We start from the raw sequence: 27,640 nt of genomic DNA on the forward strand, positions 1-27,640 counted from the left end.
ACACACACACACACACACACACACACACACACACACACACACACACACAACGAGCCAACTGGTAGCTATTTCTATGCACTCAGAAAGGACAGAGAGAATTAAAGTTGCACCTTCTGAGTTCAAGTCCACAGCAGCTTTGAAGCCAACATCCACAGGCCCCAGGGCAATGTGAACCCAATGTAGGAGGCACACAAAGGGGGAGACTCAACATTAACTAAGGCAAGACCCTCACTGATCCCAACCCCCGGAGGCGGAGCTTAGTAGAGACTCACAGCCATGCTCGGGGCCATACATCACTCAGAGGCAGGACCGGCGGCTAATCCAATAATCCATTTATGACTTTAAATAAATCTGGCTCCACGGCTAGAGCCCTTCTGTGCTTACAAAGCTATAACACTCCCTGCCAGCCGGCCCCGCACCAGTGGGGGGGCCACCGGACCCAGCCCTGCGACCGTGCGGTGTTTATCGCACAGAAAATTAACCAGAGGCAAGCAGTCAATACCACATTATCTCCCACACTGAACTTATTTATTGTTTGCTGCTCTTCATTCCGAGCCAGGGCCAGGGGAACGTGGGCACGTCCCACCCCCGAAAGCATCCTCTTGACGCCTTCTGTCCAGTCATAAAAGTTTAAAAAGACAAAAACCAATATATGTCCACGGCACGTAGGAGAAAAACATCTCCTAATGACATCTCCTAAAAACATCTCCGGAATGACAGCTGCGTCCCCCACGTCCCGAGTTCCACCCAAAATCATAGGATGACTTTTGGTGGAGGCAGCGGGAGGGAAGGTCTCATCCAAATCAGCTGATTCCCAAAATGGCACGCAGATATTATGTTCCTATTTTGATACTTATTTTACTTATAATACATATTACAAACTTATTCCGATGCCTATTAAAAGAAATGATTACAAGTATATTAAACCCTGAGATTTAAAATATATATATATATATATATTTCTTGTTGTTGGTGGTAAGTTAAAGAAACGAGTCAGTTTCATGAAAAACATTAATTCCTGGCATACTCCTGATTTTATTCAAACCTCTGCATCCTCGCCGTCCAAGCCAGGAACGTAGTAGCCCTGGGCCAACCTCGTTCTCAGCCCCAGACCTTGGTTCTGATCTGACAGAGGCTATTCCAGCTTCCTTCGCTCTGACTGGCTGAAAGGAGAGCTAGGAGTCTTAAATATAATGAACACGGCAAGAAGAGGGAACTTTCAGGGTGGTTCTCCCCATCCTTGAAAGAAAGTCCTGAAAACCTAGCCTACCCCTCCATAATAAAATGAATTGTGGACCCCGAATGGCACAGGCAGCTGTCCTGTGACCACGAGGACAACCAGCTTCGGGATGAGGCCAGCCTGAGGATGATTCAGGAGAGACAGAAGGATGTTGACCGTAAAGCCAACGGCAAGCATCAATGACCACTGGACTACCCTACTTCTGGAGCATGAGCTGGAACGTGACCGACTTGCTAGGACTTGTAAGTCAAAGCACTGTATTTAGGACGCCTGAATGGCCAGAGATTGGGACACTCTGGTTTAAATGTCGGATCGGCCCTGAGGACATGCTCCTGGGTTCAGGCTTCTGGCCATGAGCTTTGTAGACCAAATCAGCAAATATTCCCGGAAACACTGTGCTCCTGTCGTAAATACAGCAGGACCAAGACAAAAGACACATGGACACCAAGAAGGAAGAGGGGCCCTAAGAGACCCCCAGGAACATGAGGTCGGTTCATTCTTTCAAGCAGCATCTCACTCTTACCTGCTGGATACTCCAAACCATCCAGAAAACACAAGGGGCAAAGTCCACGTCTTCAGGAAATCACAGGGAGGGGAGGAGGTATGGACAGAGGAATGGATGACTTGCCGTGATCTAGAAAATGCACCCCTCCAGACAGACAACGGAGGAAGATCGGGGGAGTGACAATGGTGTAAGCCAGCTGGTGCTTATAGCTGAGCCGCCCTTCTGGGCTGATCAAGGAGGAGTTTACGGAGGGCTTTGTGTGCTCTCTTCCGTTTCGGGTTGCATCCTCCTTGAAGGGATTGAAAGGCACACAGCAGGAAAAGCCCGAGAAGCTGTGTGAAGGGCAGGCTGGAAGTGGTGGGGAGATAGCTGCGTGGAGGGTCATCATTGCTTCCCTGAGCCTCAGTGTTCCCCTCTGTGAAATGGGAAGGGGAGCTTGCCTTGCTCTCAAGCAGGTCTGAGGTGGAGATGGAATTATACGCATGAAAGGTCTTTCGAAATACCCATACGATATATTTATGATGGCGTCACAGCAAGTCAAGGATGGGGGAGCTGAGGCGCTGACATAACGTAGATGAAGTCTGACTACAGTACCAATCACAAGACATCTAGTCCAATGCCTTCCCATGCTCGGGATGCCACCCTGTTTCCCCACCTGCCTGCATTCTATACTCCTTCGAGAATGGTGGCGGCAGCTAGCGGAACCCTGAGTCCTCAGCAAAGCCCCCTTGCTATCAGGAATCACAGGGAGGGGCTCCACTGTTGCTGAGTGTTGGATGGTTCTGGATAAAGGGAGACACTGGCAGGTCCCAGTCTCCATCAGAAGCTGTGTGGGACAGGAGCCATGTGCACTTCCTTCCATGTCTTGCTGTCCCAAGAGAGCCTTCCAGCAAGACACTTTTGAGTAGGTGTACTGAAAGATGCTCCACAGGGAGCCTCTAACACACTCCAGGAAGTGGATTCCATTCCCCTCACTTCTCCTCACGACGCCTCCCAGTCCCATTCCGAGAGGCAAACACCTGACCTTTCTACTGCTCAGCAAAACCCAAGATGGGTCGCCATTTTGTCTCACTCTGATTCCCCAGGAGACCCGATCGTCTGATTCCCCTCTGGAAATACTCTGTGCCAAATGAAACCTGAGCGAGGTCATTAATTATGAAAATTCACAATGCATAATTATAATAATTACTCTGATCACATAAACATTATACCACCATGAATAATTTAATAGGAATCGTGCTTTTCAAGAGAACAGCAATTAAAATAAAACCCAGGGTGGTGACAGGGAAGATGCATACTCTGGTTTGTTCCGAGGGAGGCTGGACTCTCCCTGGAATGTTCCTTCCTTGTTGTCAAGAATTACCCCAGACCTTAGCAGGTGGAGGAACAAAGAAGACAGGGATGGGCTGGTTCATGAGGAGTTCCACTTGGGAAAGTAGAAGTCAGGATCCCAAACAATGAGTTTCCTCCCTAACTATAACGAGTCCCGGCTTCTGTCTTCACTCACCAGCCAGAAGAAGAAATGGATCTTGTTTTATCCTACGAAGAGATGGAGAATTCAACCACCTCCCAGTGTCTGAAAATTCTGTACGGAGCCGGGGCTAGAAAGAGATCCCCGTATTCTGCACCCCCCGCCCCCGCCAATATATCCAATTAAGCAAAAGTTCAAGGAGAAGGGAGTGATACTTTGTATCAAAGGCAAGACCACAAGCCCACAGTAGCCTGTGACTTTTCTTCTCACCCAAAGTTTTTGTTTTTCATGACTTTTTTAGTTTGTAAGCAAGCCACAATTTCTATATGATGTATTATCCCAAGATTAGAGAGTTAAGTCTTTTGGAATGGCTGGAAAAGAGAGCTACCCTGCAGGAAGGTGCCAGATGAGGGCAGAGAGGTGGGCGGGACCCTGGCTTTAAGAGGAATGGCCTAGGCTCATGGAGAATTCCAGAGACACCACACACTCAGACTCCCACAACTCCTTACCAGCCACAGAGAGCGGAGCCTGTCGTCCTGCTTGCTGGGTCTTCCACACTTTTTAATCAAGCTCTATTGTCAGCAAAGCAGTTTACAATGCAAGCCAGCACGCATACACACATACACACAGAACACCGCGACCTATCATGCAAAATGTGCTCTGCGAGTTTCTGTTCCATTTATTAAAAAGGAACGCTAGTAGAGATCCATTATATGGATCTCGCTGCAATTCTTACCTAAGTATTCATTCCAGGAGTATTTATGAAATGCCTACTGTGTGCCTAGCACTGCCCTACAAGCCTTACAATTTCAGAAGAGCCAAAGGAGACATCATCATTGCTCTTGGGCAACTTACGTTCTAATGGTGAGACTTAGGAAAACACTGACAGCTCCACTTCCCACGTGTACCCTGTATGAAAGGTGGGCAGGGATTCTGAACCTCCTTTTGACAAATACAGGCCAGAGTGGGACTGGGGGAGAATCTTAAGGGGGCAGCCTCATGACTAAGGGTCTCCATCTAAGTATGTTTCTTTGCAGCCTTTTTGGTCAGGAGTCTTTGGACTGCAAGAAGCAGAGAGCAAACTTGAACATGCATGAGGGAGGGGAGATTCAGGTGGAAACCACACTGTTGGGGTCATCTTGACACTAGGGTTTGAACGCAGGGATTCGAGTACATGGGGAGACAAGAGCTAAGAAGCCAAAAATGGACAGTGAGAGGCCCAGACACCAGCCACTGTAGGAGCCTCCGCTGAGGGCTGGAAGGACAGTGTGGGGAGGCGGTGCTTCCTGAGGTCAGGGTCAACCGTGGGGAACAGAATGGGACCCCGAGGGAGGGGCAGCTTGCTGGCACCAGAGCCATGGAGAAGAGCCCACCCCAGCCCCAGGCAGCACAGGGAGCAAAGCAAAGGAACAGGCCCCGTGATTCAATGTCCCTTCAGTCTTGTGTCTGGCCCTCGGATGGCACTCAGACATCTGACAACCGAGGGCAAGGGAACCCGGAGGTGCAGCCGCCGGACACAGCAGAGAGAGCACAGGGGACCAGTGATGGACCTCTGGGCAGCCCCCCGTACCACGGAAGAATGGCAGGCCCATGCCCAGGTACAGCATCAGGAGAGGCTTTGGGAGACGAGAAGCAAACCAGGGCCTCAGACCCCTCTACAGCCTCTTTGCCTTCCCCTGTCTCTACACAGCTGGCATCCTGCCTCCAGTCCCCCCACACTTCCAGGGGGTTAGGCTCAGAGCCACGCCGGCAGCACTCCCCACCCCCAGAGGCAGGGGAGGGTGTTCTGGTCCCTCCCAACTTGGGGAGACGGTTCTGGTTGTCCCATCTGGGAGAGGGGTGCTCCTCTCTAGTGGGTGAAGGCGGAAACCCTGAAGGACAGGGTTCAAGTTCCCAGACCACAGGGGCAGGGCTAGCTTCCCGAGCTCCCTGCGCATGTGACAGTTGTGGCTTTTCCTGCACCCCGGATTGACTCGTCCTTGACTGTGCTGGTGAGGAATTCAGGAACTTCGCTGGGGGTGTCCCAGTTCCCTCTGGGTCCTCCCTTTCCTCCCCGGTGAGTTGGCTGCAGTGCTAGGCCTCACCAGGAGGGCGGTGCCCTCAGCTTGGAGCGCCCAGGTAAGCCCAATTCTTGCAGGGAATGAAGGGTGCTTCCCTTCAAGCCGGGGATCCTCAGCTGGGGGTAGAGTGTGAGCATGCCAGGATCCTGGGGCTATACTCAGCATTCAACATGCTATTCCATATTTCTGATTAGTAAATTGAAAAAGGACATGTGTTTTATGTTAGCTGAACCTCGGAAGGCAAAGCTCAAATATGCTTGCCAAAGACAGAGCAGGGTGCTTAACGACCAGTCCAACCCTCTGGGAGAAGGAGCTGAGAAAAATCCTCCAGATACTTAAATTACTTGAAAAAAAGCATGTTTAGAGCTGGGAAATGCTGCCTTAGATATTGGTTTATCGACGAGAGCCTGGGGCTGCCCTGGTCTGCAAAAATCCAACATCCAGCTAAGGAGGCAGAAGGTCCGATGACCTCCGGTTGGAGGACTCATCACTCGTGATTTGCAGAATGGCTTCCACTCATCCACTTTGTCCGAAGGTTCCCGGCTCTGGGACAGGGGATACAATCAGGGCACTCAGCCACGGACGGAGGAGAAAGCGGCGCCCATGGGTTCTGCCTGCCGCCGCCGTCTGCTGCCACGCCTCGGGCCGGTGTTTGTCTACGTGTGGGGGGTGGGAGACGGTTTGGGGCAAAACGCAGAAAGGCTTTTAAGCATATTATCAGTTACGAGTTTATCTTAATATTTTGGGGGGAGAAATGCAATTAGCATGTAAAACAGTGACTTTCATGGCGAGTCTTGCTTTGGGCGAAGCTGAGATTAAAGAAAAGATTTGAAATAGGGAAAAGCTGTTTTTAAGTTAATGGAAATGCAGATGAGACTAATAGACGGCAAATATTATTGAGTCGCATCGGACAGACTGCAAACGAGGAAATACTAATCTCAAAGTCACGTGCCATTTTCTTTTTCTTTTTCTTTTTTTTTTTTTGAAGATGGGGACTCAAATACATCTCTTGGGCATGCTTTCAGAAAATCCTCCAAAATGGGTTGTGTAGGTGTGTTTGGGTCCACTGGGGGAAATGCACCCCTGCAAACCACATACCCCATTTTCTTGGAGATGCTGTAAAGTCTCTACAAACCTGGTATAGATGTTCAGTGTGTCGTTTGCTCCTGTAAATGGATCTTCTAACAGGACTAAGCCCCAAAGAGAGGGACTTTTTTTTTTTTTTTTTTTAACAACTAAATATGGATTTAGAGTCCCTGGTGCCTAGAAACTAATGTCTAGACCTGAGGGTGTGAGTGCCCACGTGTGTGTAAGCACTTTCTCCAGGAACATGAAAGCCCAGAAGAGCTGGTTACGCCAGGGGCAGGGAGAAGCAAGAAGATGTGATTTTTCCTTCGACTATCATCGAAGAGACAGCTTATATAACAGGGGACGCTCCAGGACAGTGGTTGTGTCGGGTTTCAGGATGTGAGTGGGGTTCAACCCATGGGTGGTTCAAAACGACTGGCTCCAGATGGTCCCCTCTTGTCCCCTCGCCCTTCAGAACCTCCACTATGCTTACACCAAACACAATTACCCGAACTCGAACTTCATGTCCAGAAGGACCAGGTCAATCCAAAATGAACAGAGCTACTGCGTAGCAATCAGTATTGACCAAATTGAGGGTCATTTCACCAAAAAGCTGGCCTGTAATCTTCAGGGTGATATAAGACAGTGGTCCTGTTGTTTCTGATTCTAAAGACTTAAAGGAATTCTACAACTGAATAGCATGGGGTCCTGGATGAAATTCTGAACCAGGAAAAGCTTTATTTTGTTACAAATGATATTAAAGGAACAATTGGCAACATTTTACAAAGTCTGTCACTAGGTTGCACTGCTGTAACAGTGTAATATGTTTATTTTGATCACTATCATGTGGAGTACCTAGGAGAATGCCCTTGTTTTAAGGAAACACACACTGAAGGAGGGTCATATGTGCAGCTTACGTATAATTAGTTCAGAAAAAAAATATATGCATATGTAAATAAAAGAGAGAGAGACACAGGGAAAAAATGCTTCAAGCAAATATAGGGAATTCTGATTCGGGGGGAATCTAGGTGAAAAGTATATGGGATTCTTTGTACTCGTTTTGCAACTTTTCTTAAAGATTCTTTCCAAGGAAGTGTTTTAAAAACATTATGATGCAAGACATACTTGATACATGGCAGGCATTATTCAAACAAGTGTTTCTCAATCAGGAGATAGTTGGCGATGTCTGCACACATTTTCGGTTGTCCTAACTGGGGGAGGGCTGTGGTGCCCTGTTGTAAGTACTTACAGAAGAAGCAAGCTTCTTCATGACATTCTCCTTCTGAGCCTTGACTCTCTCTCTCCCATGGCTGTCTCTTGTCCAGCATCTCAGCTCACTCCATCCATCCCACCTCTTGCCAAGTCCAGATGACCTTGTTCCAGTAGACCTTGCTTTGGTGTACCTAGCATCACTCCTGTCTCTTCTTCCAGCACCAACAGCCCCGCTCTGGGGAAGCAACGTTCTCCTGGCCCCAACCACGCAGACTAGGTGCAAACTTCAACATGTGCATGGATCCTGCTGCTGTGCAGACATGTCTCTGCCCACATTGGTGCTGGTAGCTCTCTACCAAAGCAGAGTGATCAGAAACAGGTTTGAGAGACGGGCTGTCCTGAGCTTGTCATCCGGACTGCTGGTCCCACAAAGCATTGACTATATTTTGGACTTGTTGCCACACCTTGAAAGCAGGGCCATTTCACATTCTTAAAAGTCACGATTTCTTGGTTTACTTGTATCATTAAGACTTCAGTGCCCCCAGTCATCAGGGTAACAACTGTACCCATCTCCTGGGGTCTTTGTGAAGAATAATTTAATATATATATAAATTTGGGTCTCTGTCACAAAGAAGAAAATCTTTTGAGAATACAGCATACGTGTTTGAAGGGGAAAAAAGGTATTTAGATACGTAAAAAAATACTTTCCTTTCTCTCAGGTACTGCAGCAAAACTGCTGACATTGACTTCATTTAGAATCTCCCACACCTGGTACATCTTGGTAATCACTGATGGGTACAGGTACAAGGGAACCTTAAAGCAGCATCACACACTCTTTCATCCTGTGGACGAGGAGTTTCTGAAACAAGACAGCTGCTCAGTGTGGTAGGGTCCGCGGCCATGTCTGGTCAGAGGGCTCGCTTGCCCTGAAAAGGAGGACACCTTGGCAGAGACAAGTTGCAGCCTATCCCTTTGATTTTAGACATACAGACATTGTCTAAGGCAACAATATAGTGAAATTCATGCAAATAAGAACACAGATATTCCCCCTTTTGGAGGAGTTCAGGGCTACTGGAGAGGGCTAGCATGGTGGGTGGCAGACGCTGGGTATCAGAGGTGAGGCAGCTGGAAGAGTAGCCACCTGGGATGGAAACCTCTGGAACCACAGACTTGATGGGGGAAGGAGAGCATCCAGCAAGAGGTGCTAGAACCTGAGGGGACTGGGAAGGGGGCACACAGAGGAACAGCCCGGTATGGAGATGGGGGAAGGGAGTAACAGGCAGAGAAGAGGAGAAACCTAGAATAAGCTCCATGATTCTGAATTAGAATTTGAGCTATCAGTGTGAATTCAAGAGTGAGCAGAGGTGGGGATGTGTGTCCTCTTCCCGACTCTGTCCACTGAGAGGATTGGAGCACCCAAAGTGCAATGAGCACACTGAGACCCTTGATTTTGGTTTCTAAATACCATGCCCTACTGGAAGGAACTCAGCTTGATTCTGAGCTCCAGGGCAAGGAAACTGCAAGGTATGCCTGGAAGGTCTTATACCCAAAAAGGAAGGACGAGGTTAAAGGACAAGGACAACATGTCAGAGGACACAGAATATGGTATGACAGCTCCCCACTGGCCAAATGAAAGATATTCTGAGCATCAAAGTAGTGGCAGGAATGAAGTAGACGCCAGAGACGGAAGAAATCCAGGAGTCCATTCTGTTAATAAATTCCTGGACAAAATATTGGAATTGTAAGGAGGAACAGGTTATCTACATCATCTCTAAATGTCTTTCCACAAAATGTTTATTAACTGCTAAGAGAATAAGAGTGACTTGGCAGTAGAGAAGCCTGCCCCAAGCTGTCTTAATCAAGCTATCAAAGTGACCAGCGTTCACATGGTGATAAATTTAATTCATGCGCCACCTGACAAAAGGCAACAAGAAGAACAGAACCTCCCTTCTGAGACACTCCTGCCCTAGGTGCATAATCAGAATCTAATCACGAAGAAACATCAGACGAACCCACATGGGGAGACGGTCACAACATAAGTAGGCTGCCATCTTCAGAAGTGTCATGATCATGAAATGCAGGAAAAGACTTGAAGGAAAAGAAAGAAGCGTGACATGGAAGAGATTATCCAGACAGGGGAGACTAAGCTGGGGTCTGAAAATGGAGCGGTAGTAAGGCATCCCTGTGCATTCCCTCATTGGGAGGTTGTGTTATTGCTTTGCAAGAGAATGTGTTTGTTGGTGAGAAAGCACCCACCAGACATTCCGGGGTGCTGAGCCTCTATATTGACAGTTACTCAGTTATAAGCTCGGCAGGCAAATGTTCTAGGCACTTGTCCTTGAAGCTTTTCTGGATGTCTAAGCTTGCTTAAACACAAAAACGAGACACCTCCCACCATTCTCCACCATGCATTAGTTTCATTTGTATATGTGTCTGTCTCAGGAGGAAGGAGAACTGAACTCGGGGTGTTGGCATGCTTTGAAGGGGGCACTACTCATGGAGAAAGTGCACATGATGGGAAACAGTGGAATGCAGTCACCATCGGAGGGGCAAGAGAAGGAAGTGTTACTGAGCCCAGTGAGACTGGGTGTCTTAGGCAGGGGCCCCCCGACGGGAGTTCCAGTCACGGGGTGGGGGGGGGTGGGGAGCAGGTAAGGCATAAGTACTCCAACACCCCTCTTCTCCTGCTCTCCAGCTCCTCCCAGGGTCCTGTTGGTCAACCCCAGATGGACTCCAGCAGACACAGGAACTGCCCTCTGCAAGGGTCAGCCTCCCAGGGTCCAGAGGAGGATGGAGAGAAAAGACATTCTATCTGGAATGTGGAAAAATATACAATAACCCACTGGTCCCTTTATGGTCACTCTGAGCCCCATTGCACAGATCCAGAAACTGAGGCTTTGCGGGATCAAGCAGCATGCCCATATCTACACAATGAGCAGGGATGTCTACCCAGGCAGATATGCCCACCAAGCCTTACTCTTGCCGCTCAGCAGGTGAGGCCGAGACAGTGGCCCTCCCTTGCTGAAACAAAGCTCTTTCTGGATCCTGCCTTTGTCTCGCGGAACACCTCTTGCATCTGATTTCGCCTGATGGTGGAGAGTGCTGGCTTGACAGGCAAGTGATAAACGATGTTTGCTCATCCCCAGTTCAGGCAAGTCTGACACAAACTCAATTAGTCAAACGCATCTTCGTGCTGCCTCCCGTTCATCCACACTGACTCAGGTAGATTTCTGAGCAGCAAAGAGATTCAACTTGTTTGCATGCCTTTTCTCAGTCTCTTCTCTCTTGCTGCTCGTACTCTTGAATGTGGAAATGTAGGAATATCGATTTTTGTTTTGTCCCCAGTTGCTCACATTTTTCGTCGTGGGACCACCCAAATTTTCCTCTGCACCGCACTTTGAGCCCTCAAAAACTCCTCACCCAGGACCCAGAACCAAACCGGAGGCAATGAGACACAGTATGGCCTTTCCTGGGTGCATGGGGTGCCTCACCTCAGGAAGGGGGAGAACCTGGAACTGCCAAGAGCCACCACATTGAACTTAAAAACGAAGCCCACACCATAACGGGCAAAGAGAAGAACTACAACAAACAAACAAACAAAAACCACAAACTGATGTCATATTTGAACACCTGGATCAAGCTGTATCTGATGACTAATTTTAGTGTAATTTCATCATCCCCCAAAAGATATCTTGTATCCATGTGCAATCACTTGCCATTATTTCAGTAATCCACTCAGTTGTTCAGAGAAAGTCCTAATCAAGGATGTTTTTCACTGTTTACACTGAAATTCTGGTCTCTGTTTTAAGTTGATTCCTTTCATGCGGCCATCTCTGGGAAGCATTATCTGTAAAGGAGCCCCCCTCAAATCACACCAGAAAGGAAGAAGCAGAGACGTGCAGAAAAGGAGGCCATGTAGAAAGAAAGTTGGTGACTTGAAAGATGTCGCCTCTGGCCAGCACATCAGAGCATCACACTCCTGCATGAACTTTTTCACCTCGAATCCAACATAGATACTTCTCGGGAGTGACTGACGGGGAGAAGGAATAATGGCAGGTTCTGTGCTCAGTAGAGACCATTGATAAAATGTTGGCCATCTAGAGATGTCTAGCACATAAAACAAAACAAAACAAAAAAACCACACCTCCCCATTTTTCTGACCTTTACCCAGATCTAAGAGATTCTCTCCATGTAAAAGGCACTATGGGAAGCCAAAGATAGAATTAAGTCACTCATTCACCAAGCAATAGAGCCTCCTATGTGCCAGACACAGAGGCTGCTAAGCAAAACAGATATATACAACAGTGAATGAGGCAGAAAATACTTTCTGTTCTCACACAGCTTAAATTCTAGGGGAGAGGAAGATGGATAAACAAGTGAGTCCAACCTGTGGATTATCTGGTGGTGATAAGTCAAAGGAAAAATAGGGAACTGGCACAGAAAGTGCCGTAATGGGAAGAGCAGATGGCACAGACAGAGGGGGACCTCTCTATGAGAAGATGACCTGTGATCAGAGACCTGAATGGTCTTAGTGTCTCAGTGGCTATCTGGATGTTAACTCACAGCAGTCATGTGCAAAGGCCCTGAGGTCAGGGGATGGTGAGCACCAGCAAGGAAGCCAATGGGACTGGAACAGAGTGTGTATGTGATGGCATGGGGGTTGAAATAAGGCCAGAAGGGTGTCTGTAGGATTCTGAACAGAGGACACTGTGATCTCACTGCCTATCAAGAAGAGTTTAAAGGAGGCCTCTACAACCAAGACACAGCTGCTGTGTGTTGAGGGTGGTAGACATTTTGGCCTTCTTTAGAGTTATTAAAGTGAAGTTGTCTCTACAGGACTAGCAGTGATTGAATAAGAAAGTGACACGACCAAATTATTACCAACATATGTGCTTGGAGAACAGGAGGTTAAGACATCTGAGAGCCAAAAAAAAAAAAAAAAAAAAAAAAAAAATCCCGCTGACCAAGAAATCCCAGACCCCTGTGGGGTGGTAAGAAGTTAGGGTCTACAGACTTCCTGCTGTAGCTGAGAAAGTGAGCCCCCAGAACCAAGAGTCCACCTCCCCGACAAAGCCACTGCTGGCGGACCCACAGTATGGATGGTGGGGGTGGGGTGTCCAAGGGCCACACCATGGCCAAGGAGAGGGCTGAGCAGGAGCAGAGGATGACAGACTCCCGCAAGAAAATGGCATTCTGTTGTTAGGACATCTGCACCACAGATGAAAATGCTGTTTCAAGACAAAGTATAGAGTCTTCTCTTGGAGTCAAGTCATTGCTTACAATTAAAAAAAGGCAAAAGTAAAGAAAATGGTCACCCGAGGCTGTCTACTGACCCAAGAGATATACAAAAATTGAAGAAAAGAGCTCTCACTACTTAGAAAGCAGGAAAGAGGAAACAGAGCTGAAACAGAACAAATTGCCCCAAAATGGAGACTTCTGGATTTTTTTTTTTTTCCTCATAAATGAGGATGCCACAGCAGGAATCCTTAGGGTTGCTCTCCATGGCTGACGCAGTAGAGGCTGGTGGCAGGCTGTAGGAACCCAGCAGAGAACCCCTTCAAGTCCTGGATGGGTACCTCTCGGGGAGGACAAGGACCCCTAGTCTGCGAGGAGGGCTGCTGGGTGCCCGGTCCATGGCCAGCCTCATAGGGAAGTCTGTTGGAGGGAGGAGTCGATGAAAAATGGAGAGCCAAAGCAAACACAAAAGAAGAGGAGGCCACTCTGCATTGCAGATGCCTGGGGAAGTAGGCAGGCCGTGAGGCCCTATGCTTGGCAGTGTGTGCCTACAGCTGGAACAACACAGTGACAGTCTTGAGGTCAGCTGCTCCTTGGACTCTGACTATACCTGGGGCAGGCAGCCGTGCAAATGACCTGTGGTTTCCTTCATGTCATTCATTTGGTTGCTTGGCTAGATTCTTGCCTGCCCTGTGTCTGTTCCCCTGTGTCTGATTCCACCCAGACTGCCTCTGGGCCACCAGGCCCTCTGTACTCTCCGTCCTCATCACTTGGGTGGAGGTGATCTTGGGCTCCCAAGACCAGTGTATCCCAGGCTTCATCAATCCTCAGCTCCATGCTCTCTGGTCACAGTGACAGGTTTACAGTTGGTCCAGGAACCCCAGTGAGGGACATGAGATACACTCCATCAACTCTACAATCATTAGGGAAGTCACTTTCTTTTTGCTGGGTGTGCTGTGTCAACAGAAGGTAAAGCTGGGGCTTCTAGTGACAATGACAGCCACCAGAAAATGCAGCCAACACAGAGGGCACAGGAAAGAAGAAATGGGGAGAAGCAATGCCTAGTGGCACTGACTGACGCCTGGATCCAGCAGTGACTGAAGCTCACCCAGGCTTTTTAGTTACCCGACCAACTACATTTCCTCCTTCCGCCTTTTTCAGTTTTTTTCTTTTCTTTTTTTTCATTGTGTGGCTTTCATACTATTTGCTTACTGCTGGGTTTTTCACCATTTCAATGAAAGGAGTCAATGACTAATAAAGTGAGTCCTTTAGTGCATATTTGAAGACTACTTTCCCTCAGGCAAGTGGGGAAAACTTGCCCCAGGGTTTCAAACACAACCTCATTGTTTCCAATGGAGACAAAAACCTGTCCCCGGGCCACATCCTGTTTATGGTGTGAGGCTTGGGGACAGGTGGCTTCAAATCCTCACTAAACTGGAACCCCAAGGTAAGAGCAGAAATAGCCTTCAGTTCCCTGTGTGTGGTGGGGGTGGGGCTTACTGTTTTTCAAATTCCTTTGTTTATTTTGAGAATAAGAGAATCTTTTATTGCCTCTAGGAGCCACTGACGGACAACCATAGGCCAAACCCACATGTCTACACATCAGGGAAAAAGTGAGAAAACAGGGCAGAAAGCAGACATTATAATGAAAGGGCCAGAGAGGCGCCCCAAACAAGAAAGATGAAAAGTCAGTGGCAGAGCTGGGTGAAAAAATTAACCTTGGAAAGATGAGACAGCTGCTCCAGTTGGTCCTGAGGGCTCTATGAACCCCGGGGAGGGGGAGAAGGGCTGCCTCACGAGTATTGGGAAACTAAGCCCGAGGAGTTAGGTCTAAGCTGCCGTGTAAGCATGAAGTACATCAAGGGATGTCTCAGGATATCAACCACCGCCGGCTCTCTGTTTAGGCTGATCATAAATGACGCCCTCGCACGTGGCCCAGACTTTCCTATTCCCTGCTACTGTCAAGTCCACTGTGCGTCTTTGTCTTTCTTTTACATGATGATCCGTTATTTAAAAAATATCCATGTGTAGTTTCTATCGGGTCATATTGTGTGATTCTTCTCCATGGCTTTGATAAGTAGGTGTAGAAGAGCTAGGAGTTAACTGAACTTCTATGGGCCTCAACTTACCATGTCCCATAGGTAGAATGGAGGCCACCAAGAGACACATCCACTTAGAACCTGTGAATGTGACCTGATTTGGAAAACAGGTCCTTCTGGTGTCAGTCAGTCAAAGACCTAGGGATGACATCATCCCGGGCTGGGGCGGCAAGGTGCCCAAGTCAGTGACAGGTGACCTTCTAAGACAGAAGGGAAAAAGCAGGCAGAGAAAGCTATGTGAGCCACCTGGAAGCTCCTGGAGACAAGGAAGCCAAAAGAAGGAGCCTCCCCCAGAGTCTTCAGAGGAGGCACCCACGTTTGACTTTTGACCTCTGGCTCCAGGATGGAGAGAGAAGGGGTTTCTGTTGTATGGAGTTGCCCCAGCTGTGGTTGTCTGTGAGGGCGGCCTCAGGACACTAACCCCTGCCTGTGCTCTTCATGCAACATTCTCGATAATCCTACAAAGTGGGTATTATAATTTCCACATAATAAAACTGAGGCTGCTGGGGACGTGGGTGGTACTTTCGGCTAGGGTGTCCGGCTCTCGATTTCACCTCAGGACATGATCTCAGAGTCACAGGACTGAAGTTCTCTCTCAGGTTCCTTCTGCCCCTCCCACTTGTGCTCACACTCTCTCTTTTGGTTAAATAAATAAATCTTTTTGGGGCACCTGGGTGGTTCAGTGGGTTAAGCCTCTGCCTTTAGCTCAGGTCATGATCCCAGGGTCCTGGTATCGAGCCCTGACTCGGGCTCTCTGCTCGGCAGGGAGTCTGCTCACCCCCCCCCCCACCCCGCCTGCTTCTCTGCCAACTTAGGATCTCTGTCAAATAAATACTTAAAATCTTTAAAGAAAAAAAATAAATCTTTTTTTTTAAAGACTTTATTTGACAGAGAGACAGTAAGAAAGGGAACACAGGCAGGGGGAGTGGGAGAGAGAGAAGCAGGCTTCCCGCTGAGCAGGGAGCCTGATGCGGGGCTTGATCCGAGGACCGCAGGATCATGACCTGAACCGAAGGCAGCTACTCAATGACTGAGCCCCGTAGGCACCCCAAATCTTAAAAATAAGTAAGCAAATAAATAAACCTGAGGCAGATGAACATTTGTTGATTCAGCATCCAAAACCCATCCCACCATCTTTTGTAGCAACTCTTCAGTTTTTCTCTGGGAGAAATGCCCTCTTCCCTTGAATACGAAATGGTAGAAATGCCCATCAGACTGCCTTAAACTTTTCTAGACAGAGAAGGGCCTAGGTAGACAACCTGTTCTGATTCCTGGATATAGTAGAAGCACCAGAAGAGCTTCTAAACAATAAAGATGATCAACCTTGCCTCTCTGCCCACCTCTTCTGCCACTAGGGGAAGATCCTGCTTCAATCAGTTTGGGGCAGGGCCTGGGGGCGGGGTAGCATTTTTGAAAGCTTCCCAGGTGATTCTAGGGTTCAGGCAGGGTTCTGGGCTTCTTTGTCCCTGGAATCTAAAACATGAGCCTAGAGATAAAAACAAATAAAATGGTTGGCACACCCTGAAGCAAGGCATCAGTTGTAACAACAGACACTCTTGAACAGGCAACTTCTGAGCCCCAGGAAGCCTGGTCTCCTACCTTCAGAATCAGGAGCTCCAGATTCCCTATTTTGCAGCTGGCCCTCCTACATTTCTGCAGCTAACAGAGGCTTCTGACCAATGCATCTATGGGATGGCAGAACGCAGGCTCAAATTTAAACTCCTGCTTCTCTGATGCTAAGCCTCCCTAACTAATCCAGAAGTGAGAGCTCTCTGCACGTTGCTGACAAAGCGAAGGGTGCTGAGGAAGAAAGAAAAGGCATTTTATGTTAAGAAAACATGGAGCTTTTGAATGGCCTCAGCATCCCAGACATTTCCAAGTGTGAACCCAACACCCCTCTCCTACCACTTAATCAGTAAAAAAGAAATGTACACACTGCAGAAGACAAGGAATCAGTCACTCTGGGAGAGTATCTAGAACCATTGTCCTGGAAATTTTGCTAAATCAGACTTGGCCGCATTGCATTTCACCTTTGTTCTCTCCTTAAAGGCAGTTAACTTCTAAATCCCTGAGGTGTCTGAACACTTTTGTTCAGTTCAGCACACACACAGGAGAGAGAACAAGGTCTTGCCAAGAAAACTGTTTCAAGGGTACCAGAAGTACCCACCCAGAAACCAAGGCAAGCCAAGGAAATGTAGTTTTTATCCCCCCTTGAAATATATACAAAAAAAACCCTAATTAGAAATTCTCTTAGCCATATCTAGGGGGTAAGATGCATACACTTGAAAAGGATTATATGTGGGGTAAAGTATTAGAGATACAGGGTTTTAAGTTTCTTAACACAACAAAATAGCAGCATAACATATTTTGAATGTAGGCTTTGATTAATTAAAGATGTATAATGTAAACCTGAGAGCACTAATATTTAAAGAGGTATAAACAGTGAACAAATATGGAGATACATGGTTTCATAAAACATATATCCAATATAAAAACATGCAGAAAAAGAAGAAAAAAAGGTAAAGAATAGGTATAATATAATGAAAACAAAGAGCAAGGTGGTAGATTTCCACACAGACATATCAATAATCACATTAAATATAAATGGTCGAAACATAATGGTTAAAAGACAGAGACTATTAGATTGAATAAACAGACAAAACCCAACTATATGCTGTCTTCAAACAATGCTGGAAGAAAAAGCTGACAGAATTTTCATGAAAAATCGACAAATGCAAAACTTAGTTGGAGATCTCAACACTCCTCTGAGTAACGGACAGAAGGAAAAAATAAAAAATCAGCAGGAATATGAAGTACCCCAACAGCACTGTAAGCATTTGAAGAATCCTTGTGACCTTGGGCTAGGCAAATACTCCTTCCATGTGACACCATATTACTAAGAGAAAAATTAATACATCAGACTTCATTAAAACTAAATACCTTTGCTCTTCCAAAGACACAGACTGGGAGAAAATCTCTGGTAAACATGTATCTGCTAAAGGACTCACATCCATACTATATAAAGTACACTCAAAGGTCAATAATGGGAAAATAACAACATATTTTTAAAAAGGCAAAGATTTGAAAAAGACACTTTGCAGAAGATGACAGAAGATGGCAAAGAAACACAAAAAAAGAATGTTCAACATCATTAGTCCTAGGGTGAAAACTAAAATCCCAAAGAAATACCACTGCCCACCTATGAAAACGGTTAAAATCAAAGAAAAAAAGGGGGTAACCAGTAAGCAGTGCTGGAGATAATAATCAGGTGGAACTCTTACAACTTGCTGGTAGGAATGCAAAATGTCAGTAGGTGTGAAAAGAGTTTTCAGTCTGATAAAGTGAGGCACACAGTTTCCATATCACCTAGCAATCCCAGCTCTCAGCATTTACCCAAAGGAATTAGAAATCTGTGTCCACATGAAAACGTGTTTATGAATAGTTAGAGTGACATTTCTCCTAATTACCAATAGCTAGAAGTAGTCCAAATGTCCCTCAGCTAGGAAACGAATGAATAAGTGTGACACAGTCATTTGATAGAATGTCATGCCTCATTAAAAAGGAATAATCTGCTGCATTGTATATAGGTGAATATTTATTAAAAGCGTTGTGAAAAGCAAAAGGTAGCAGATTCAAAAGCTGCACACCTCAGGATCCCATTTTTATGGAATTAGGAAAAATCAAAACTACAAGGACCGGAGAAGGGTCAGGGGTTGCCAGGGGCCATGGGGAGGCTACCCGGAGGCCCAGGAGAATTTTGGGGAGTGATTGAAATGTTCTCCACCTTAACCGTGGTGGTGTTTGCACGACTACGTGCATTTGTCAAAACATACAATTGTACTCCAAAGGGTGAATTTTACTGTATGCAAATTATATCTTAATAAATCTGACTTTTAAACAAAGTAGACTGCTATAAAAAAATTCTATCAATCAGACTCCCCATTTATTCCATTAATTCAGTAATACTCCCTTTCACTCCAATTAATATACCAAAGGCTCATTTTTATTAACCTTGCTTCTCATGACTATGGATGTATGAAATATCTAATACATGCAGAGGTTTTGTTTTAACCTCTGTTCATGGAGGTGCTAGCTGCTAATATAATTGAGAGTTCTGAGTTCTCTGCCTGACGCCAACCACTCTTGTCAGTAAGCTAACAGTGAGCAGCCAAATGAAGGAAGAAGAGCCAGAGGCCCAAGTGGCTAGGGGGGCCCAGCAAGGAGGGAAAGACAGGTGAATAAACACCTCCCCCGGGGAGGGACTCCCACATTCAGCTTTGGTGCTGTGTAGTTATATGAAAAGATGTGCTCAAGGTTGAAAGAGAACCCACACTCTTAAGGGGAGTTGGAAATCCTGCTTTCTATTTGAATTCTCCCCATTTGGGGGAGCTTAATCACTTAGAAAAAAGAAAAACCAGATGGGCAAAACAGTGTCTGTCTGTGTCTGCAGGTTATGAAGCTCGCAAGGACAAGTCAAGTGCTTGGGTATAGAGGAAAGAATTAAGACAAGCCCAGAGTCGGGTGGTTTAACAGAATGGCTTCTAAGAAACTGAAATCAGTTATTTCTAGGAAACTTCAATGCAGCACAGAGTGTTAGCTTGAGGGACAGGCACGGACATAAGGCACACTGTGTCTACCGAGTGTGCGTATGTGATCTAAGTGTAGGAAGGACACATTCTCCAGCATCATCCTGAACGCTGTGTCATCTCTCCACCCAGACTACCTTCCACTCATGAAACCTGCCAAACTCTTTCTCATAAACTCAGCATCCCAAAAGGTTTGCTTGTTTGGTCTTAATGTACCTGGTGGCCAATGCTGATCTCAAGAAAAGTGAGGCTGTTTGGGGGGTCTTAACCGCCTTCACGTACTTATACAGTTGGTGCAGAATGACCAATGTGCATGATGATGGGTATGGCCACGCCCAGCTTGGAATGTTACACAATAGAGGTATACAAGCCTATGCTTCTAGCTAGCTAGCTATTCAAAGATCTCCATAATTCTGAATCTTGAAGCATATCTGCCCCCAAAGGCTTCAGAATAGGTTGTGGTCCTGTGTGACCTTCCCAGGGGTCCCATATGTGACCAACGACCATTAGAACATGCTGATAGCCTCTCAGCCCACCCAGACCCTCCCACCGCTCCGTATGGGGTCAATACCTCAACCTCTAACTGAAGGACACTTCACCTCACCTACCCAAGCCTTAAATCTTGGGTCTTAAATCTTAAATCTTTCAATGCCCTGGCTATTTATAGAACCTCCCAGGAACAATGACTCCACTCCAACCCTTGCAGAATCGCAGAGCCTTAAATCCAACAGTTGAGAATAAACATACAATTGGTACTAAAAATTGATCAGCGGTTTTGAGGATTCTAGAAATCAGCACTTAAATCCTTGGGCAGGAAGAGTCAGAGATGGATTTTTTTTTTCCTTTTTTTAAAAGACAGCACAAATTTAAATGAGGGTCAGGAAACTTTCCTCTCTATAAGAAATCTCACGGCGCACACATTTTCTTGGAAGAATCAGAGGAGAAATGCAGTGCTGTTATTGGTCCTGGGAAACAATGAAAGACATTTGGCAGAGGGTGAATTAGGGACCACGGGCCCCCAGACCACAGTCGGGAAATTGTCAAGCCAAGGCCAGGAGAGGAAACTCAAGGTTGCCCTAAGCCAGGAAGGGGGGGCTTTGGGGGTAGGGGTGGGACATCTCCATGCCCACAATCTTCATCACCCCAACCTTGCTGTGTAAATAGCATCTTTAAAACAAAATTCCCAGTTCCACTTTCCAACCAAATTGCTGCCCCTAGTCTCTTCTAGGTGGACATTTGTAATGGCTACTCCTAAATTACAGCTAAAATCCTCTAGATAGGGGAAAAAAACAAGGAATTTAATTAAGAGAAGCCCACAACTTACTTTAAAAAGGACATTCCACATTCAGAGTTCTGGGCTAAGTAAATCCTCCCCGGGGGGGGGGGGGGGGGACCTGATCCGGGACTCTCACCCCTTACCCGGTTTAAAATGACACCACCTTCCTCTACAAAGCCCTTTCCATCCATCAAGTCTCTTTACCACCCATAAGTCCCTGTCAAGTATTTGGGGGAAAGGATTTTTCTTTTTTGAGTGGCCACTTTACATTTTGGGAAACTGAGTCTTGTAAACGCTAGAACGCAGAGCTAGCGGCCGAATTAAAGCTTCGGATACTGCATGTTTGCTCTTTCGGTCCCGTTCTAAACCAAAGTCGCCCCATTTCTACCAGCGCCGCGCGGGCGCGCGCGGACGGACACACACACACACACACACACACACACACACACACTGCTGTCTACCTACACACACACACACACACACACACACTGCTGTCTACACACACACACACACACACACACACACACACACTGCTGTCTACACACACACACACACACACACACACACACACACACACACACACTGCTGTCTACCTGGGGCTCTCCGGAGAGAGAACACGATTTCAAACAGCGATTTTCGCCCAGCTGGTGTGCCTGAGAACCTGCAGCCTTAGGGAAAGCGGATTTCTCTGGGATTTCAGGCGCTGCATAAGGACTTTTAAAAAAGCAAATGCTACTTTTTAACCTCAATTGGTAACTTGTCTCTCTCTACGCATTTGTAGCCCAGCCCGCAGAGCTTCGGGCAGGAGACAGCCGGGATTCTCCGCGGGCTGCACTTGTCTGGGCCGGAGCCGCGGTGCCGCGCGAAGGCGCACGGACGCCTGTGCCCCCGCGGTCTCACCCAGTGGACCTGGGAACCCCGACCCGAGCGGCGCGGGCGGCAGCGAAGCGTCTCTCTCATTTTCCGCCCCGGGCCGAGCAGCCGGGACTCCGCACCGCTGTGTGCGTGCGGCCCGCCCCGCCTGCCCGCGGCCCCGGCGGCGCCCAAGTCCCACCGAGCCCCGCAGGGCAGGGCGCTCCCCGGCCGGGACCCCGCTCCCAGCGCGGCTCGCGCGGGCGGCCCCCGCACACACACCCACGACCGCCACAGCAGCAGCCGCCGCGACCCTCCGTGAGCCCTCTGCGCGGCGGGCTTTCGCTCGCTGCAGCCTCGCCAGCCTCGGGCAGGGTCGCGGCCGTCCCCATTGCTGAGATGAGGAGACTGAGGCGCTCGGCCTCCCGGGACCGCGCTGCCGGGAAGCCCAGGGCCAGGGCCGCCACCGCGCCCACCAGGCACACCGGACCGCCCCTGGGCTCCGGCGGGGCCCCCGCGAGCTGCGCTGTGAGCGCACGTTCCTCCTGCGGCCAAGGTCGCTTCTCGGGACCCCACGGCCCGGGCGCAAACCCGGTATGCCCTCCCCGATCTCCAGTCCCGGTCTGACTGACCCGCGCGGATTGGGGGCTCAAAGCTGGGAGGAAAGGGGGCAAAGAAGCCGGTCCCCCCACTCCACACTGGGACTGCTGGGGCTGGGTTCGGTCCGCACAGAACTCGGGCGGGGGGACACAGTCTCCCCCCCAGCCACGCCCCCCCACCCCTGGAAAGCACCCCGAATCCGGAGGTGTCGGACCAGCCGAATCTGCCCAGCTCCTACGTCCTCCCGGCTAAGGAAGGGCCTCTCGGCGCCCCGCACTCGGGCGCTCCTGGCGGGACCGGCGGCCTCCCCCAGGTTCCCGCGACACCCCCGCCTTCCGGCTCCCCCAGCCCCGGCTCATCCCGACCCGGGAACTTCCCGAGCGCCGGCGAGACAGACGCCCGCCCTGCCTTACCTTTGCCCAGCAGCGCGCCCAGCACCAGGCTCAGCGCCCCGCACAGCGGCGCCACCGGCCCGGGGGCCGCGCCCTCGGAGCGCATCCTGCGTCCCGGCAGCTCAGGCCGCTCTCCGCCCGCCTGGGGCGCAGCGCCGGCCCGCGGTCCCCGCCGGCTGTCCCATGCCCCGGGGCGACCCCCGGCTGCGAGTCGGCCGGCCCGGCTGCAGATCCGGTGGTCTCGCCTGCCCCCGCCGTGGCGCCGCGGCGGTTCTGGATCCCGCGGCAGCGCGCGCTCTGGCCAGGACAACTTTTCTCCAGCCGCCGCCGCAGCCACCGCCCGCCCCGCCCCGCCCCCCGGGTCCGCCCACCCCGGCCCGCCCCCGGCCCCGCCCCCGGCCCCGCCCCGGGCCCGAGCAGAGCGGGGAGAGCTGGGAGGGGCGCGGGTGCCGGATCCCTGGGGGCGGAAGAGGTTGGGGAGCCTGGAAAGCGGGGTTCGGGCCGCACCCGGGGTCCGCTCCGTCGGTTTGCGGCCTCCCACCCCCGCGCCCTGCGGCTCGCGCCCCGGAGACTTCTGCGCAGGGACCCGCGGCTCAAGATGGAGCTGGACCCTTCCCCTCGCCACCCTCCCGCGGCCGCGGCGGGGCGAGTGGGAGTCCCTCCCCGCTCTTCAATTTCAGGTCATCCCCCGATTTTTTGTCTTGAGAGCTGGGGCCATCTGGAATTGAAAGTCCCGAGCATCAGCTGCGGAAAGCTCTGGACGGGTCATTCGGTGGGGAAAGCAGCGCGCGGAGCAGCCTACCCAGGGGCGCGGGTGGAGGGAGGCGTGCGCACATCTGTGCGTGTCTGTGTGTGGAGCAGAGGCTCGCAGCGGCATCTCGCGGGGTGGGGACCGGAACGCGGCGGTGGAGAAAAGGTTCATTTTCCACCGCGGATCCTTTTATATTATCAGGGCTCGGCCCCACTCCCCATGTGTTTTTACTAACTCTTCAGGGAGGAAATACACCCTCCCCCAGCCAGACCCGCTTCTGCAACAACTAGTAACCTGCAGTTCGGGCCAGAAAGATGTGCACGCGCCGCGCCACCCCACTTCGCGACGCTGCCAGACCTGCCCTCCTTCCTCGCGGGGGCGCCAGCCGCTTGCCTGGGCGGTTACTGACGCTCCGGCCTCACGGGGGTGGGGGGAGGCCTGAACAATCCCAAGGCGGGACCCCAACTCCCTCTCCTGCCTGTGAGTGAGAGGTGGTGCACCGGGAGCCCAGAAGCTTCCCTGGGAGGCCCAGCCCACCCCAGGCAAGCCAGACGCTCCCCTGGGGTTGGCGTCTGGGCTCCTGGAAGGCAGGGTCCACCCGTCCAGCTCTCACCAGAGCCGCAAAGCCTCGGGGAAAGGCAGCCAGGCCACTTCTCAAGGGAGGCCTGCCTGGGTGGCAGAGATTTTCAGGTTTTCAGTGGATTATGCTGATAATTGCCCAATTCTTCAGTTGATTCAGCTAGTGTAGACACACCTCGGGAAGCGGTCGTAAAGGAGACTTGGGCTCCTAAAATGGAAAACATATTTCCTTCTCATTTTTATTTGTTAGCCTAAAGTCACTGGAGAAGAAATATTTTTCATTTAAATGTTTCTATCGTTAGTGAGAAATGCGACATATCTGTTATTCCTGAGGGAGGGGTTCAGATCGGCTTCATCCACCCCCCACCCTGTCGGATGATGGAAACAAAAAGCCCCTAGTGATGCCCTCCATGCCCCTGCCCTTCTCCTCGGTAAGTTTATAATTTGCAACCCACCCTCTCTCCCCCATGCATACACATAATTTCTTTCCTTTTGGCACAGAATACTGCTTTCCACTGCAAAGCCAAAGGCAGATGGTGGTCTGGGACTCCACGGTGCAAATCATCAAGAAGCAAAAAACTGAAGGAACCACAGAAATATGCAGAAGAGGTAAAGATGAGAAGAAAAACAAGACGTCCTTGGCCAGGTAAACCTGCTTCACGTTACCCTCAGGTGTTCTGAATCTCGCGAGCTCCCTCAGACTGATTGTCCAAGCGTGGGTGGCAAAAGCCTCCCTCCTGCTCCTTCAGGGGTGGACACAAGGAGACTCAGGTAATGGGTGCTTCTTTTCTGCAAATCTGTTTAGGATCCCATTTAATCTATCCGGTGACCTTCTAGGTATCAAACATGTGTGCAAAACCAAATAGTAGGGAGGATGTGGTCGAATTATCGTTTAAGGAAAATCCCCCCAAATGGAGGTGAGAACTTAAGAGATTCATGGGCTAACAGTTTCCTGTGTTTATTTTTTTTTTAAGGCATGTATTATTTAACCCCCAAATCATTAATTCCTTAACTTAAATTACTTCCAGATGCTTTTCTGAATTTCATAACAAACATCAGAGACCACTAATCCCCTCAAAGGCTTTTTCGAAACTCCCCACAGGCTGTGGGCACATGGAGACAATTAACATGATTTATAGGACACAAGAGCTATTGGAAAGAGGAAACCCGCTGCCTCCACATGCGCCTGAGTTCCTAAGTCAAAGAGATGACTTCAGACTATGTGGTTGTTCATGCCTACATACCAAATTTTTAATACCGCTGTAAAATGAGGGATGGAGCTCACAGAGTTAGCTCACGAGATGTGTTTCTCGTGAGGTGTGCCTCTGGGCAGGGCCTATAGGCATATATTACCAAGGACAAGGAAAATAAAGGCTATGTGTTGGCCTTACGAGACAGCTATAGCTGTCTTGCAGATGTAATGTCAAGTCCTTGGTGTTAGAAGAAGGAAGGAAGGAAGGTAGAAGGAAGACGTGTGTTTAGCAATCTGGGCTGGCATTTTTCTCAATGTGTATAGACCTCATCCCATTTAAGCTTTCCCGAGCCCTTAACGGGAGAACTGTCACCGTCCTTTGACATTTCCTTCATCCGCTCAGCAAATATTTCTCTATTGGTCACCATTTGTCGGGCCCAGATATGGGGTTCTAGCATTGAACAAAACAGATGGAAGTCCTACACTCGTGGATCTCACATTCCAGGAGACAGACTCTAAAGAAAGCCATCCTACAAGACAGCAGGTTCTGGGAGAAGAGCTTTTCAGGCTGAGGCACCCAAAGTGCAAAGGCCAGGAGGTGGAAGAGCCAAGGGTCCCAGCGGCAGAGGAAGCCTGGCGTTCATTAGGTCGGCTGGAGGCCGGCAGGAGTGCTGGGGGCTGGCATTGGAAGCATTGGAAGGTGGGCACGGAGGCCTGCCCTGGAGGCGGAGACCCATGAATGCTGCTGGCTGCTGGTGGAGGCAAAGATTCTGCGGATGGATGGTGGGGCCATGGGAGAGCATCAGTAGTCCGGGGTTTTGGCCCAAGCCGCTGGGTGCCAAATATACCCTTCAGGGAGGAAGGAAAAGAGCAGGAGTGAGCAGTCTTGGGGGTACATTAGCACAGAAGGATGCTGAGGCTCCGATGGGAGTTGAAGCTAGGTGCTAGAAGATGGCAGTGGTGGCGATCAAGGTGAGCCTCCACCTGCTCCAGAAGTGGCACAGTTCATAGCCCCCAGCTCTGAGTTAATATTGGCTTTGACCTTGGTAAGATCCACAAGCTTTAGGTTCTCTCTTCTTCTGGCAAACTCCAGGAGCTCCGCCGGGCTCACATGGAACAGGGTGGGGAAGTAGAATGGAGAAACAGAGTGTCCTTCCTTCCTTCCTACCGCCACACCTACCACGCCTGGATCAAGAGTCCAGCCTTGTGGCGTGCAGTAAGAAAGGAAGCACCGAGGCAACCCTGGGGGCCATTCACCGTCCACTCTTGCTCACTCACATGCATATTTGCTGATGTCTATCTGCAACCTCCCCCAGCCCGTGTCAGCTCTGTGGGGGAGGTCTGGCCTGCTCAGCCCTGTGTTCCTAGCCCTGCCACAAATGTGTGCATAAAGATGAAGCCCATCACCCGTCCAGGGAGTAGCTATCCTGAAGCTACAGATTACTAGCCCCGCCTTCCCAACCAGAAAGCTGAGCTCCACACATTTTTACCTTGAGCTCACTTGGCCAGGAGTAGTGCAACAGTGATGATCCCAGTAATGGCAGTAACATGTATTAGATGCTTGCTAATTGCCAAACAACTCTGTTCACAACCGACGGATATATACTTTATTAGCCCATTGTACAGACAAGGAAGCTGATGTCCAGGTGGTTATGTGGCTTGTTCAGGGTCATCCAGCTAGGATGTGGTCAAACATGGTTGAATTGGGGCCATCTGTGACCACTCACTACCTTTACCTGTTCGAGGTGCATGCTTATGTCCACCCATTCTCTGCACGAGGTGTCTTGGTAACTTGTGTTAGGTCTCACTTGCTAGACCTTTCTATTTTGAACAAACACCGAAAAATTATTCCTTTGTCATTTCCACTTAGCCTAACAGACAAGCTCCCCAGTGTCTTGTGCTGCTCTGGCATCTTTGCCTGAACCTGGCCTCTGTGGAGATTAATTTCCTCTGGCAGGAACACAGACTCAGCTACCCCAGCTAAAAGGCGAGATGTAAGTGATGTTTGGCCTGTGAGGATGGCTTTTTAAATTAATTATTTTTATTAACATATAACGTATTATTTGCCCCAGGGGTACCGGTCTGTGAATCGTTAGGCTTACGTACTTCACAGCACTTGTGAAGATGATTTTTAAGACTGATGCTCAAATGGCCATACGGACGCTTGTCCTGTCAGATGACCTGCAGGCTTGTTAGCCTCTTGGTACCTGCTGCCTTCCCAGGCTTTGGGTAAAGACCCACAGGGCAGATTTTCTACCCATCACCTTTCTACTCAGAGATCAAGGTCAGCAAATGGTCCTTTTAGTATAGGAGCTGAGTAATAATGCTTCAGATTAAGTGATAAATGAAGTAAGCACACCGACATCGCCTTAACGGCATTTGTTTCCTGATCATCATCATCACCATCACCACCATCATCATCATCACTGTCATCATCGTGTCCATCATAACCATCATCACCATCTCCACCATAACCATCATCACTGCCATCATCATGTCCACCATAACCATCATCACCATCT

At 49.3% G+C, this 27,640-nt stretch overlaps 1 protein-coding gene and 1 long non-coding RNA gene across 3 annotated transcripts in view; one reads left to right on the forward strand and one right to left on the reverse strand.

The window, feature by feature from the left end:
* The window catches only part of TMEM132C (transmembrane protein 132C), a 289,840-nt gene extending 266,907 nt beyond the window's left edge, over nucleotides 1-22,933 (reverse strand). The window contains exon 1 of the mRNA XM_059408191.1: nucleotides 22,618-22,933. Coding sequence (XP_059264174.1) covers nucleotides 22,618-22,702 — 85 coding nt within the window. The 5' untranslated portion in view covers nucleotides 22,703-22,933. The remainder of the gene's footprint in view (nucleotides 1-22,617) is intronic.
* Nucleotides 22,934-23,027: 94 nt separating this feature from the next.
* Nucleotides 23,028-27,640, forward strand: part of LOC132023792 (uncharacterized) — a 16,610-nt gene continuing 11,997 nt past the window's right edge. For both annotated transcript variants that reach the window (XR_009406042.1, XR_009406041.1), the window contains exons 1-2: nucleotides 23,028-23,276; nucleotides 24,428-24,572. This is a non-coding gene — a long non-coding RNA (uncharacterized LOC132023792). The remainder of the gene's footprint in view (nucleotides 23,277-24,427; nucleotides 24,573-27,640) is intronic.

The sequence above is a fragment of the Mustela nigripes genome, chromosome 8 (assembly GCF_022355385.1).
Source record: "Mustela nigripes isolate SB6536 chromosome 8, MUSNIG.SB6536, whole genome shotgun sequence".
Taxonomy (NCBI): Eukaryota; Metazoa; Chordata; class Mammalia; order Carnivora; family Mustelidae; genus Mustela; species Mustela nigripes.